The sequence below is a fragment of the Eschrichtius robustus genome, chromosome 16 (genome assembly GCF_028021215.1).
Source record: "Eschrichtius robustus isolate mEscRob2 chromosome 16, mEscRob2.pri, whole genome shotgun sequence".
Taxonomy (NCBI): domain Eukaryota; kingdom Metazoa; phylum Chordata; class Mammalia; order Artiodactyla; family Eschrichtiidae; genus Eschrichtius; species Eschrichtius robustus.
In genome coordinates, this window is record NC_090839.1 from 89828003 (window position 1) to 89844114 (window position 16112).

At 47.6% G+C, this 16112-nt stretch overlaps 1 protein-coding gene across 1 annotated transcript in view; it reads left to right on the forward strand.

Annotated features, from left to right (window-relative positions):
• The first annotated feature begins 21 nt into the window (after positions 1-21).
• Positions 22-16112, forward strand: part of LOC137750464 (inner centromere protein-like) — a 56197-nt gene continuing 40106 nt past the window's right edge. Inside the window, exons 1-4 of the mRNA XM_068524804.1 lie at positions 22-27; positions 95-372; positions 2726-2790; positions 4137-4272. Of these exons, the coding sequence (XP_068380905.1) occupies positions 22-27; positions 95-372; positions 2726-2790; positions 4137-4272 (485 nt within the window). The remainder of the gene's footprint in view (positions 28-94; positions 373-2725; positions 2791-4136; positions 4273-16112) is intronic.

Consider the following 16112-nt stretch of genomic DNA (forward strand, 5'->3'; position numbering starts at 1 on the left):
CTGGTGGCGGACTAGCGGCAGATGCGTGTCTCTTTAAGGGGCTGGGCCTGCGCTGCAGAGGGGAGGGCGGGGTAAGCGTCGCTCCCCGTGTGAGTGTGTGGGGGAGAGAGCGGTGGGCGGGCGTCGGAGGGAGCGAGTGAGCGAGCGAGCGACGCGAGCCGCCCCTGCCGCCGCCGCTGCCGCCGCCGCCGCCGCCGCCGCCGCCGCCGCCGTCGTCGGACCAGCGGCGTCCTCCCCTCCCCTCCCTCCCGTCGCCCTGCCGCGGGGAGGGGGCTCGCGTCGCCGTCTCCAGCCGCTCCGGATGAAGCAGCTGCCGCCGCAGCCGCCTCCGAAGGTGGGGGATTTCTACGACCCCGAGCACCCGACCCCTGAGTGAGTGTCAGCTCAGCGGCTTCCTGCTGCCCTCGGCGGCCTCGGGGCAAGCGGAGGGCGGCGCGTCCTGACGGGTTGTGGCGTGGGGAGTAACGGGCCTGCGGTGGACTCGCGCAGGCGGCGTGGGGAGCAGGCCCGCGCCGCCGCCACCGGCCCCTTGTCCGGGCCGCCGCGGGCCCAGTATTTTTTTTTTAACATCTTTATTGGAGTATAATTGCTTTACAGTGTTGTGTTAGTTTCTGCTGTATAACAAAGTGAATCAGCTGTATGTATGCATATATCCCCATATCCCCTCCATCTTGCGTCTCCCTCCCACCCTCCCTATGCCACCCCTCTGGGTGGACAGAAAGCACTGAACTGATCTCCCTGTGCTATGCGGCTGCTTCCCACTAGCTATCTATTTTACATTTGGTAGTGTATATATGTCCATGCCACTCTCTCGTTTCGTCCCAGCTTCCCCTTCCCCCTCCCAGTGTCCTCAAGTGCATTCTCTACGTCTGCGTCTTTATGTTTCAGACATTACATGAAATTTCTAAAAATCTTATATGTTCTGGTATAATGTTGTAAGTCATAATTCTAGTTATTACTTTAAAATGTATATCAGAAATAAAAAAAAAGATTATGAGTTGAACCTGGATGATGGATACAGAAGAGTTCATTATACTGCTATTTTTGTTTATATTTTGTTTTTATTGTTTTCTGTAGTAAAATGTTTTTAAAAAATAAAAAAAAAAAGAAAAACTCCCTAACTTGACGGCGCGGAGACTTCTGGGAAATAGAGTCCTGGTGCTTGTCCCGCTCTCCGGGCGGGCTTTGGCAGGCGGATTTCGGGCGTCCCCCCTGCGCAGGTGCGCCTCGCGGTTTGTGCGTGTTGGCGCACGCGCACCACCGTTGCCGCGCCGCCCTCGCTTCCAGTGCGTGGCCAGGTCCCCGCTGGTCGTCGTTCTCAGGTCCTGGCGGCTGGCGGGTGAGGAGTGCGGGGCGTGCGGAGCTGGACGCCGTCCGGCCGGGCCGGCAGCCAGCGGGCGCGGGCTGTGCGGGCGAGGGTTCGCGTGGGCCGGGCGGAGGCTGGAACGGGGACCCCCGAGCGCGAGCCCCGGAGCCCGCGGGCTGGGCCGAAGGGGCCGGGCGGGCGGCGGCGGCGCAGTGCCCGACCGTCTGCGGCGCGCGGCAGAGCGAGGTCCCGGGAGGGACGTGGGCCTGAAGGGAGCTTGTGCCGTAGGCCCAGAGCCGGCTCCTCGGGCCCAGTGGCCTCGTGAGGCGGAGAGGAGGGACCCCGGGAGAGGAGCGCGCCGGAGGAGCAGCCCCCGGCCCGGAGCCTCGGGAGCCCGGGGCCGGTCCGCGATTTCCGACTGGGCAGGTGGTGCGTCTTCGGGCCTGCAGGCGGTTGTAGACCCTGCGGCCCTTGGAGAGCGGGGCTCGGGTGAGCCCGCCCCGGGCCCCGCGGGAGAGCGACCGGGAGGGTTTGACCGCTTCCCGGAGGTGGAGGGGTCGGGTTGGAGGGCAGGACCGGCTGCTCCGGATGGGGCTCCCCTGGGACTTGTGAGTTCCGGGTGTCCTGGGGGAGCAGGGGCCACAGGCTCGGCCGGGACGTGCCGCGTCCACCCCTCCCTCCAACCCCCATCCTCCTCGTCGTCCTGCTGTCGCCGTGTCGGGCTCTCGCACGTGTCTCTCAAGGCCCATCAGCACGTTGGTTGTCTAAGCTAAGTGTTCGCTGCCCCCCTGGGTTGTGCCCCGTGGAATCGCACAGTGTAGTTAGTGCAGGATGAGTCTGCAAGGCTTCTGTCCCGCTTTCTCGGTTGAGGAAGGAAGAGATTGGGCCTGAGGAGGGAGGTGACTTGTCCCAGATCCTCAGCGGGTGTGCACGTGGGGTCGCTAACAGGACTCAGAACTCCTAGGGCAGGTGTTCTGTCCACTTCAAATCAGTTTAAAGAAAAGATGTTCTTGACCGTTGCACTTACGTTTGTCCAAATAATTGAAAGAGTGAAACGCACCTGAGTGTATCCCTTTATCCTGGGTATCCTGTGGATTTTCTGTTCTGAAGTTGTTAGCAGAGTTGATGAGAAAAGATAAACTCTAAGCGTTTTTTAATCTCATATTTAACGACGGAGGTTTATTTTAGTAGGATTCAGTGTACACTGACTACTGAAAACAAAGTATCCCCTCAGTTACCACAGTCACGTGGGAGTTACAGACCTGAGGGTGGTTGCTCCCTCCTCATTCTAACAGGCCCTTGTGAAGGTGAAAGGGCGGGTCTCCCACAGGTGTCTCTTGTGGAGCGCGGGGCGGGTGCTCGTGCACCCCGAGCCGCTTCAGTCGTAGCTTCACTGCCTGCGTTTTTTTCCTTCTCCAGGTCCGCCTCCACTGTCACAGTCCTGCACGTTGTTCCAAGAGCAGCGGAAAATGAATCGGTCTCCGGTGAGTTTTGCTGTTTACGTATTGACTTGCCGCTCTTGTTTTGTAGTAACAGCTTGGGAGGCGAATAGTTCAAAATTTGAAATGGGAAAGTAGGACAAAGTAAAAGATGTGGTTAGACAAAGCGTAGAGGAGCAGGTCAGTACCAAGCATCTCTATGGAGTTTGTCCAAAGGGCACCTCAAATGACTAGATCCAGTAGATCCAAAAATGATTATTTACAGCTCCCCCGCCCCTTGCCTTCTCCTTTTGTCCCTGCCGGCTCATCGTTGCATCATCCAGCCTGTCACCCTACCCAGAAAAATGGGTTCATTGTAGAGTCCTTCTCCATCCTCTGTTAGCAAGTTGTAGTATTAGGCTTGTTAACGTTTTATTCTAAACGGTCTTTATTCGTTCCTCTTCATCCCATACTTGCTACCATTAAAATAGCTTATTTTTTCATTTCTGTAGTTACAGAACCTTTGTTTCTGTGCTGCTACCTCTTTCCTCCACCAGCTCAAGTGTGTTTTCCACGCTGAGTATTTCTCCTAAAATATGAATCACAGCAGTTTGTCTCCACGTGGGAAGCACTTTAGAGGTTCCCTGGGTGACTGGACAAACGAGGTTGCCATTCTGTGGAGCTATTAACCCTCGAGCCCAGCACTGGGGGAGGTCGTAACTCACTGCTGATGCGTTTGGATGGGTCTGTGGGGTGAGATCCTGCTTGGAGAGGCTTAGGAGAGAGGAGTGGGAGAACGGGGTTTGTTGTGTTCCTAGCTTTTTCAAGACGTTTTGCTGTGACGGGGAAAAGAGACCTTGGACAGTAGCTGGAGTAGGAGCTGAGGTCCGGGGCGGGTGTTGTGCTGTGTTGTAACGGGAGAAACAACAGCGGGAATGATCCAGTAGACGCGTGTGGGAGCGGGCAGAGCTGCGGCCCGGGGTCCTGATGGGGGAGGGGGTGGCAGAGCTGGGGTGCAGGTGGAGAAGCCCTCCGATGGCTTCTCTGTTCTCAGGGAAGCAGCTCCTCAGCTGAGGGTGAGGGTGAGGTTGGGGGCTGGAGGAGAGGGCAGTGCTCTGGGGCCCAGCTCCATCCTGACCATCGGCACACACCGTTCCGCCAGCCGGGAAGACTGTACTTGCCTTCTCTGCCTGAAAAGCCATCTCCTTTCTTAAATGTGGGAGTAATTGCTCTTCGGGGAGCCTATGTGATTCCACGGGTACTTCTCAGCTCAAAGCGCATTGAGTGCCAGTTCTGGCCACGGACATTTTCTGCTCTGCTGATGGAAGGCTCCCCAGAGGAAGTGTCCTGCTTGCCTGGCTCTTGGCTTTGGCGACCCTTCACACCATCTAGTGTTGTGTCTCTTTTCCTAGATGTAAACATCAAATGTCTTCAGGTTCTGCATGTGAACTTAAAGAAGCAATTCTCTGCTTCTGGAAGCTTCTGTTCTCCTCAGGAAAGGCACTTCACAGACGTAATTACAGGAGAGGACGGGAATCCTGCCCGTCGGTAAGTAGGGAACTCCAGAGTGCTGACAAAGCAGAGCCTGCTTTTCTCTCTTTCATTCTTTTAATTTTTATTCATTTATGTATTAATTTATTTGTTTTTGGCTACGTTGTCTCTCTGTTGCCGCGTGCGAGCTTTTTTCTCTAGTTGCGGCGAGCGGGGGGCTACTCTTCGTGGCGGTGTGCGGGCTTCTCATTGTGGTGGCTTCTCTTATTGCGGAGCACGGCTTCTAGGCATGCGGGCTTCAGTAGTTGTGGCTCGCGGGCTCAGTAGTTGTGGCTCGCGGGCTTAGTTGCTCCGCAGCATGTGGGATCTTCCCGGACCAGGGTTCGAACCCGTGTGCCCACCATTGGCAGGCGGATTCTTAACCACTGCGCCACCAGGGAAGCCCAAGAGCCTGGTTTTAAATGCATTGTCAGAGCACGTGGCTCAGTGACTCGGGGAAGGGTGACGGCCCTCACGTGACCAGGACTTGGGTAGCTGCAGAGGTTGGCGAGGCTCTCAGAGCAGCGTGAGGTGGGCTGGATGAGGCTCCTGAGGTGCTGGTAAGGACCTCCTTCCTTAGGATGTGGGCCTCCTGTCAGGAACAGCGGGACGTGAATGCAGGCGGACCCTGAGGTTGACTGAAGAGCCTCCCCTGTGTGCTGGTTTTGCTTTCATCCTGTGGAGAAAGTGAAACCTTGTAATTGGGACGGTGAGTCATCTGATCAAAAGATGTCATGTGTAGAGACTGTGGACGGCATGAAACGCGGGGTGGGGTGCGGTGGGTCAAGTCAGGGGGACTCTGGGCTCCAGCGCGATGCCCGACAGGAAGGGGCGAGGCCGCGGCGTGTTCCCGCTGGTGCTAGGCCCCTGTAAACGCTACGGACTGTTCCCTTGGGGTTTTTCCTTAATCGCGAATGAGGTTGAGAGCGTTTTCACGTGCTTAGAAGCTGTTTCTTCTTTTTAACTGATAGACAGTTTTAGAGCAGTTTTAGGGTTACAGGAGAATCGAGCAGACAGCAGTTTCCTATCCCCGTCCCTCTGGGTTCCCTCCCTTGATAACATCTCGCGCTTGTGTGGCGCGTCATCTCAGTGATGGATCAACACTGACACCTAATTCTCCCCTGGAGTCTGTAGCTTATATTAAGGCTCACTCCCTGTGTCCTGCTGTTCAGGTTTGGACACATGTGATGACCTGCAGCCACCACTGCAGTGCCACCCAGAACCATTTCAGTGCCCGAAACATCCCTGGGGGCCACCTGTTCATCCCCCCCAATGCCCCCAAGCCCCCGACAGCTGCTGATATTGTTACTGTCTGTGTATTTTTGCCCTTTCCAGAATGTCACGTAATTGGGATCCTTCAGTCTGTGGTCTTTTCAGACCGGTGTATTTGTTTTTATATGAAGGGCCTGTTCATGTCCACTGCCTGTCTTCCTGCCCCAATACTGTCTTTTTTTGTTTTGTTTTGTTTTGTTTTGTTCTGTTTTGTTTCCCTCGTCTTATTGACTTACAGAGTAGTCTTAAATGTTTCTAAATTTTTCCAGTTGGGTCATGTTAGTAAACATTGTTTTCCAAGTTTTATTGTCTTTTTCCTGTATTTTCCAGCATTACTATGAAATTCATTACTTTTTTTTACTTTGAGAGGTTGAATACTATGCATTTGAAAAGTTTCTCAAAATCAGCACGTTTGTGTGGGTAAGATTCCTAGTTGACAAGACCCTCCGTGGTCAGTACTGGAGTGCAGCTTCTTTGCGGGGGGGAGGCGGGGGAGGTGGGAGGAATGCGTCGGTTCTTCGTTCCCGTTTCTGGTTCTGGGCACTGCATCAGCCACTCTCCTGGGACAGGCCAGGCAGGTGGGGTCCTCACTTGCTGTCTCTGGAGGCTGCGTGTGTCTGAGAACACCTTTCTTTTTCCCTGTCGAGCGAGAGGACTCTTTTGGTTGGGGAGCGGCGTCCTAGGACTGCGGCCCTTGGGCCCCCACTGTTCTGTGTCATTTGGGCCCCAGCCATGCGTGGGAGATCTCTGACACAGGGACGCCGCTGTTAAAGTCCTCTTGGGTGTTTGTCGTTTACAATCCTCTGAGGAATACTCCTTTTCTCTAATGGAATTCCAGTGCTTAAGCTTTCTAGCCACTCATGAAAGGAATCTCAGAAAGCAAAGGAGACGGGTCCTCTCTGCCCCCAAGCAGGGGAGTGAGCCGACACTATTAGCCTCACGCTGAGAACATGGCTTGTGGTAAACGTGTAACCAGTGCTGCGTTCTGTGATTACAGGGCCGTCTGTGGAATCTTACTGTACCAAGTGGTCTTTTTTTTTTTTTTTTTAAATTGTATGTATGTATGTATGTATGTATGTATGTATGTATTTGTTTATTTATTTATGGATGGCTGTGTTGGGTCTTCGTTTCTGTGCGAGGGCTTTCTCTAGTCGTGGCAAGTGGGGGCCACTCTTCATCGCGGTGCGCGGGCCTCTCACCATCGTGGCCTCTCTTGTTGCGGAGCACAGGCTCCAGACGCGCAGGCTCAGTAGTTGTGGCGCACGGGCCTAGTTGTTCCGCGGCATGTGGGATCTTCCCAGACCAGGGCTCGATCCCGTGTCCCCTGCATTGGCAGGCAGATTCTCAACCACTGCGCCACCAAGGAAGCCCCCAGGTGGTCTTTTAAGACACATACGTCATGGGTTGTTCCCTTGTGTTTTGAAACGAACCTAAAACCCCTAAATATTTGCAGTTCTGATTGCTTTCTTAATTTGTTATCCAGGTTTTCTGAAATCCGTTTTCTTAAAGTTTAAAATGCAAGAAGAGTGCAATTTTCTGATCTTCCCTTTTCATAAAAGTGAACGTGGGCAAGCCACTTAACCCATCACCAAATAGAAAATCATTTGGAACATTCACAATAATGCTGTTTTCAAGCAACAACAGTACATGTATTTTTATGCCCGCTACTGGTGAAAACTACAATGTTTTCTTATTGTGCTGTTTTTTTCTCATCAGGCAAAAAGTACAAGCAATTAAACCCCCCCCGCCCTTACAAATCACACATTTTGTGAAATTACAAATGCAAAACCGGAACGTAGAATAAGGTGTGCGTGATTCTACTTATGCATTAAAATTAGACTAGTTCATGGTCTGATCCCTCACTCTCTTGCATTTGGTAATAACTTCCAGTGTGTGAACGTGTGGGCCCCCAGTCTTCATCCGGGCAGCCTCAGGTGTGACCGGTGACGCCTGAATGGAATTTGGGCAGAGCTTCTGGAAGACTTGCTGTCGCTTTCTGAGACAGGCTTCTGGAGGCTGAGCCGAGGCAGTTCTGCACAGACACTTGTGTGCCTTGGGCGGCAGCCACCTCTTCCCCCGCCCCGTGTGTCCCGTCAGCAGCTGGGCACCCTCAGCCTTCCCAGGCCAGCAAAGCCTGGGTCCCGGACATCTGTGCGTCTGGAGCTGGGGGTCAGGTGACCTGGCATCTCAGGGGACCTTGCTAACAGGACCCATCCTGCCTCTTCGATTGTTCCACGTAAAGAACTTTGATTTTCAGTCAAGGTCAGGAGTTTGTTGCCATCTGAAAGGGCCTCTGAGCTTGGCGTGGTCTTTTCCTTCACCTCCTCCACACCATTCCTTAGTTACCCTGCGGCACGTGGGATCTCGGTCCCCTGACCAGGGATTGAACCCAGGCCCCCTGCATTGTAAGGCACCAGGGAAGTGCCTACCCTTATGTTTTAACAGTTTTGGAGGTCTTCACAGAGATCGTGGATGGATTCACCTAACAGCACCAGGTAAACTTCGTGTCAAGAGTAGTGCACCTCACTCCTCAAAAATTTTAAAGTAGAACTATTATAAGATCCAGAAATTCCACTTGTGTGTATTTTTTCGGAAGAAAACCAAAACACTAGTTCAAAAAGACACATGCACCCCTATGTTCACTGAGCATTGCTTATAATAGCCAGTGTATAGATGCAACCTCAGTGTCCATCCATAGTTGAATGGATAAAGAAGATGCGTCATATATATATAGCTATACACACACACACAATGGACTATTAGCCATAAAAAAAAAAAAAAAGAATGAGGGGCTTCCCTGGGGGTGCAGCAGTTAAGAATCCGCCTGCCAATGCAGGGGCAATGGGTTCAAGCCCTGTTCCCAGAAGATCCCATATGCCACGGAGCAACTAAGCCCGTGTGCCCCAACTATTGAGCCATGCTCTAGAGCCTGCGAGGCACAACTACTGAGCCCACGTGCCGCAACTACTGAAGCCCGCTCACCTGGAGCCCATGCTCTGCAACAAGAGAAGCCACCGCAATGAGAAGCCCACGCACCGCAAGGAAGAGAAGCCCCCGCTCGCCACAACTAGAAAACAGGCCACATGCAGCAACAGAGACCCAACGCAGCCAAAAGTAAAATAAATACATTTTTTAAGATTTAAAAAAAAAAAGAATGAAATCTTGCCATTTGTGGCAACATGGATGGAGCTAGAGGGTATTATGCTACGTGCAATAAGTCAGACAGAGAAAGACAAATACCGTATGATCTCATTTGTATGTGGAATCTAAAAAACAAAACAAATGAACTAATGTCACTAAACAGAAACAGACTCATAGATACAGAGAACAAACAGGTGGTTGCCAGAAGAGGGTAGGTGGATGAGTGAAATAGGTGAGGGAGATGAAGAGGAACAGATAACCAGTTACAAAAGAAATGAGTCATGGGAATGAAATATACAGCACGGGGAATACAGTCAATAACATTATAACTTTGTACGCTGACGGATGGTAACTAGATGGTAACTAGACCATGATCATTTTCTAACGTATAGAAATATTGATGTTATGCACCTGGACCTAACAGAGTGTTGTAGGTCAGTTACAGTTGAATTAAAATTTTTAAATTAGAACGAAAAGAATAGTGTGCCTCGTTACCTATAGACACTTAGTCATACAGCAGTTCTCTAGAACATATGCATCCTGTGTAACTGTAACTTTATACCCATGGAACAACTCCCCATTCTCTCCTCCCCCACCCCGACAATATATGTTTGACTCTTTTAGATACCTCGTATAAGCGGAAACACACAGTTTTGTCCTTCTGTGACTGACCCATTTCACTTATCATCATGTCTTCTAGTTCTGTCCCCGTTGTCACAACTGGTAGGATTTCCTACTAATAAGTCTGAATCATATCCTATGTATATACCACATTTTCTTTACCCATTTCTCTGTTGATGAAAATTTGCGTTGCTTTCCTATCTTGGCTCTCGTGAATAATGCTGTAATGAATGTAGAGGTGCATATATCTCTTCTAGATATTGATTTCCTTTTCTTTGACTATACAGGCTATATTATATTATATTATATCATAGTACATTACATTCTATTATAATTATTGTGCTTCCTGAATCTTGTGTGTTTTACAAATTGAAGGTTTGCAGCAGCTCTTTGTGGAGCAACTCTGTTGACACCGTATTTCCAACAGCAGTTGCTCACTTCTTGTCTTTGTGTCATATTTTAGTAATTCTCACACTATTTCAAACACTCCATCAGCAAAAAGATTACTACTCGCCGAAGGCTCAGCTGATGGTTAGCATTTTTTAGCAATAAAGTATTATTAATTTGTTTTGTTTGTTTCGGCTGTGCTGCACAGCGCGTGGGATCTCAGTTCCCCGACCGGGGATCAAACCTGCGCCTCCTGTATTGGAAGGCGGATTCTTAACCACTGGACAACCAGGGAAGTCCCCAAAGTATTTTCTTTTTTAACATCTTTATTGGAGTATAATTGCTTTACAGTGTTGTGTTATTTTCTGCTGTATAAGAAAGTGAATCAGCTGTATGTATACATATATCCCCATATCCCCTCCATCTTGCGTCTCCCTCCCACCCTCCCTATGCCACCCCTCTGGGTGGACAGAAAGCACCGAGCTGATCTCCCTGTGCTATGCGGCTGCTTCCCACTAGCTATCTATTTTACATTTGGTAGTGTATATGTGTCCATGCCACTCTCTCGCTTCGTCCCAGCTTCCCCTTCCCCCTCCCCGTGTCCTCAAGTGCATTCTCTACGTCTGTGTGTCTGTGTCTTTATTCCTGTCCTGCCACTAGGTTCATCAGAACCACTTTTTTTTCTTTAGATTCCATAAATATGTGTTAGCATACGGTATTTGTTTTTCTCTTTCTGAGTTACTTCACTCTGTTTCACAGACTCTAGGTCCATCCACCTCACTACAAATAGTTCAGTTTCGTTTCTTTTTATGGCTGAGTCATATTCCATTGTATATATGTGCCACATCTTCTTTATCCATTCATCTCTCAATGGACACTTAAGTTGCTTCCATGTCCTGGCTGTTGTAAATAGTGCTGCAGTGAACATTGTGGTACGTGTCTCTCTTTGAATTATGGTTTTCTCAGCATATGTGCCCAGTAGTGGGATTGGAGGATCATATTGGTAGTTCTATTTTTAGTTGTTTTTACTTTTTTAAAATTTATTTTTATTTATTCATTGTTTTTGGCTGTGTTGGGTCTTCGTTGTTGTGTGCGGGCTTTCTCTAGTTGCAGCGAGCAGGCGCTACACTGTTGCGGTGCGCGGGCTTCTCATTGTGGTGGCTTCTCTTGTTGTGGAGCACGAGATCTAGGCGTGCGAGCTTCAGTAGTTGTGGCATGCGGGCTCAGTGGGTGTGGCTCGCGGGCTCTAGAGCGCAAGCTCAGTAGTTGTGGCACACGGGCTTAGTTGCCCTGCGGCATGTGGGATCTTCCCGGACCACGGCTTGAACCCGTGTCCCCTGCGTTGGGAGGAGGATTCTTAACCACTGCGGCACCAGGGAAGCCCTATTTTTAGTTTTTTAAGGAACCTCCATACTGTTCTCCATAGTGGCTGTATCAGTGTGCATTCCCACCAACAGTGCAGGAGGAGGGTTCCCTTTTCTCCACACCCTCTCCAGCATTTATTGTTTGTAGATTTTTTGATGATGGCCATTCTGAGTGGTGTGAGGTGATCCCTCATTGTAGTTTTGATTTGCATTTCTCTAATGATTAGTGTTGTTGGGTATCCTTTCACGTGTTTGTTGGCAATCTTATATCTTCTTTGGAGAAATGTCCATTTAGGTCTTGTGTCCATTTTTGGATTGAGTTGTTTGTTTTTTTGATATTGAGCTGCGTGAGCCGCTTGTATATTTTGGAGATGAATCCTTTGTCAGTTGCTTCGTTTACAAATATTTTCTCCCACTCTGAGGGTTGTTCTTTTGTCTTGTTTATGGTTTCCTTTGCTGTGCAAAAGCTTTTAAGTTTCCTTAGGTCCCATTTGTTTATTTTTGTTTTTATTTCCATTTTTCTAAGAGATGGGTCAAAAAGGATCTTGCTGTGATTTATGTGATAGAGTGTTCTGTCTATGTTTTCCTCTAAGAGTTTTCTAGTGTCGGGCCTTACATTTCGGTCTTTAATCCATTTTGAGTTTATTTTTGTGTTATGGTGTTAGGTAGTGTTCTCATTTCATTCTTTGACAGGTAGCTGTCCAGTTTTCCCAGCCCCAGTTATTGAAGAGGCTGTCTTTTCTCCACTGTATATTCTTGCCTCCTCCATCAAAGATAATGTGACCATATGTGCGTGGGTTTATCTCTGGGCTTCCTATCCTGTTCCATTGATGTATATTTCTCTTCCCTAAAGTATATTTCAATAAAGGTATGTACGTTGTTTTTTTAGACACAAGGCTATCGCACACTTAACAGACTACAGTATAGTGTAAACGTAAGTTTTTCATGCACGGGTACACCAAAAAATTCATGTGACTTGCATTATGGCGGTATTCGCTCCATTGCAGTGTTCTGGAACTGAAGCTGCAATGTCTCTGAGCTGGGCCTGTATACCCAGAAGTGGGATTGCTGGATCATATGGAATTTTTATTTAAAAGATTTTGAGAAAACTCCATACTGTTTTCCACAGTGCCTGCACGATGTTACATTCCTGCCTACAATACGCAAGGGTTACGATTTCTCTACAACCTTGACCACTCTATGTTTAAAAAGAAAGAAAAAATTGTAGCCATTCTAACAGATGTGAGGTAATATCTCACGATGATTTTGATTTGCATTTCCCGGATGATTAGTGACGTTGAGCACCTTTTCATGTACCTGGTGCTGTGTTAAGTATTCCTAACACACATACACAGACACAAAGGGATAGAAGGAATCTTTTGAAAGTGATGAGTATATTACCGTGATGGTGGTGATGGTATCACAGGTGTGTGCATATGTCCAAACTCATCAAGTTATACAAATTAAACCTGGGCTGGATTTTGTATATCAGTTATACGTAAATAAAGCTGTAAAAGCCCAGCAACAAGTGGTGTGTTTTATGAGCTGGTGAAGCCCAGGTACATCTTTTCTCCTCTCGCAGGGGTGAACCCATCTAAGCAGACATTGAACTTGGCTCACTTTCCATTTCTTTAGTTTCCCCTTCTATTACTTTTGTGTTTCTGCTTTGTTTTCAGATTACAGCTAAATGCTTCCCCATTTGTAGCAGCAGTGATTCTGAGTTTGGCTCTGTCGTTTGAAGACTTTTGATGGTCTCTCCAAAGCGATTAAGTTTCTACAGAACTAATCTCAGTTAGGTGAGAGGTGACAGAGGATCTGGTTTGATAGTCTTTTCTTAGTCTTTTCTGTTCGTCTATTTGACTACTTTGACAAGCTCAAATCAGTTAAGAATCTCTTGCCCAATGGGAGGAGAACGGCTCTTTAATCTCTAGACTGGTGAGTGTTTATTCCTGACCCATGTCTAAGACGTTAGAACTGAAGGTAAAAGTTCCATTTCTCTGTATGTCTGTGTGTCTGTAATTCAGAAAGGTCTTTACCTCTGACAGTGTGAGTATGTAATGTTTTCCTACTTCTGGATCTATTAAAGTAGATTGTAGAGTCTCTTAAATTAAAGGATTTCTGTCCTGATTGGCTTACAAAGATACAAATGTGCTTATAAAAATTATGTATCCCGAAAATTCTCAGAGAGAAAGGAATTTGAACTTCTGATACTTTAAATGTGCTAGAAAAGTATTCTTACGGAAATCAAGTCAGGGAATTCCCTGGCGGTCCAGTGGTTAGGACTCGGTGCTTTCACTGCCAGGGTCCGGGTTCAGTCCCTGGTCAGGGAACTAAGATCCAGCAAGCCTCTCGGTGCAGCCAAAAACACAAACAAACAAAAAAATCAACTCAGAAATTTAAAGACTTCAAGTTTACATAATTGAGGTAAATCTTTGGCAAATGAAGCTAGTTTAATAGTTTTGGTTTAATACAAAGTTACTCCTATCTTATTTATCAGTATTAGGCATACATTGAAAACAATTCTACTTGGGTGTGTTCTTCCTAAATTTATATAGGTGTACCCATCAAATAAGCTAACATTACTTCTACTTAATATTTAAGGTTATGAAAAATGTAAATTTGTGTTTAGCCACCCACATTTAATTATTCTTCTGACAAACTTTATTTCAACAGTAACTGTGTTTTGTACTGTGTTAGCTTGTCGATACATTCCAAGATCTTTAGTTTACATAAACCCTTGAACTGATATTAAATTGTGTTACTGACTGGATAATCATTGGATACCGAGGTCATTTCTAAGCAAGACAGAAACCTGAAACGTTGATCACTAAGCATAATCTCAAGTTCTATGCTCTTGCTGCATATTTTTATTTGTAACCTAGAGGCTATATCTGTGGGTGTGTTAATGAATGTGTTTGTCTCTGGCACTTGGAGAAGTTGTGTAAGGGATGTTTGTGGCTTCGTAAAGTTGTGTTACGTGTGTTCACGAGCTCTGCTAGCCTACAATGCTGGTGTGTGATGGGCAGTTGTCAGTTATTCACTCCTAGTTTTCTTTGTGCAATGGAAGTAACTTTGGTTCAAAGTTGTTATGAATATAATATGAATGAGGCTTGAGCAATAGTAATGTTATCGGCTGGAACAGAACTCAGGTGCAGCTGCTCATCGCTCAGAAGTCAATGTTCCAGAGACGAGGGTTGGTGGAAGAAGAAAGATGCTTTATTCAGGAAGCTGGCAACGTGGGAAGATGGTGGACTAGTGTCCCCCAAAGCATGTCCCCGTTGCCAGTTAGAGGGAAAAGGGGTTTATAGGGAAAAGACGGGAAGTCTCTGGGCTGTGCAGGTGGGGGCTACATGCAGAGTAGCACAGTCAGCTCTGACCATCATCTTGACATTGGCCGTGCAGTGGTGTGGTCAGTGTCATGTTGATTGTTTCCGGCACAGTTAATCTTCAAGTCCAGTGTTGGTTTGTTCCCATTTCCCTGAGGCCAGTTCCTGGAATTGTGTAAGCCGTTGGTTCAGGTCTACTCAAGGTGGAGCAGCTTATGTCATAGCTCCAGTCTGGTCATCATACAGTTAGCTTTCTCCTCTTGTAGCGGTTTTAGTATCTGCAAAACAAGTTAGGAATGTGTCTCTGACACTGTTACTTATGCCCTTGGGGAGGAACTAAAGATTCTGTGACTGCTGTTGTCCTAAACGTGAACTGCTTGAACCCGTTCTTTTGTGACTCAGGGGAGGCCTGGGAGACTGCAGCTGTTTTACAAACAAGAGGCAGGGGACATGGAAGGGCCCTGCAGGGTCCTGCTTGGTTCCAGCAACCGAGGGGTACAACTTTGTATGCAAGATGATGAGATGTAGTTTTGTTTATTAACAGGAACAAAAATAGTTTGGTCCTAAAGTAAAATGACCGATTGTTCCAGCACCAGAAAGAGGATAGTGAAGGACACCACCTGAATGAATCTAGAAAGTTGTAGGAGATTGGTGGAAAGGGAATTGTATTGGTCTCAGCCGAAGGTGGCTCAGTTTTGATAATTATTGCAGAGATTTTCAAACAAGAGCTTATGGTTCTCTTAAGTATCAAATATTATATTGATGCAAAGCTGGAGTTTGGTTTTCTCTCTGTAAAAATGATATATTTTTTCGTGGAGTATTGGTCTCCTTAATAAGTGGTTGGAAAAGTTGTTCTCTAAATCTGCCTAAACAGCAGAGATTCTGTATCTCACAGGAAGAGCTTTCTGCCCCTAGTTCTGAATTCATCCGGCCGCCTTATTTTCTTGAAAATAAATGCACAGGGACTTCCCTGGTGGTGCAGCGGTTAAGAATCCGCCTGCCAGTGCAGGGCACACGGGTTCGAGCCCTGATCCGGGAAGATCCCACATGCTTTCAGAAACTAGAGCACGGAGAGAGTGAGGTCATGTGAAATTTGAAACGCTAAATATTGTCATAGTTTTAAGCAGTTTGAAGATTGCTGGAAGAAATGATTTGTCATTCATTCAAGTAATACACATTTGATGAATACTTGCAAAAAATAAAGAATAAAAAATCCTCTAGAGCCCGCGAGCCACAACTACTGGAACCCACGTGCCTAGAGCCCATGCTCCGCAACAAGAGAAGCCACCGCATTGAGCAGCCGACGCACCACAACGAAGAGTAGCCCCCGCTCACCGCAACTAGAGAAAGCCCACGTGCAACAGCGAAGACCCAACGGAGAGATAAATAAATAAATAAATAAATAAATAAATAAATAAATAAATAAATGTATTAAAAAAAATAAATGCACAACAAAATTTCTGCGTTTCTGAGAAAGTTAAGCTTCCTTAAAACTGTGTTCCTTTTGGTATGGTTTTTTCTCTTTAAAGTGTACTGTCAGGAATACCCTGGCATTTCAGGGGTTAGGACTGTGCGCTTCCACTGCTAGAGGCCTGTTTTTGATCCCTGGTCAGGGAACTAAGATCCCGCAAGCTGCGTGGCGCGGCCGAAAAAACAGCAAAGACAAAATCATCATACTTTAGCCGTTAAACGAAGTCCAGGACCTTTAGTTCCTCCTCAAGGGCTATCGTGTAATATTCTGAGCCAC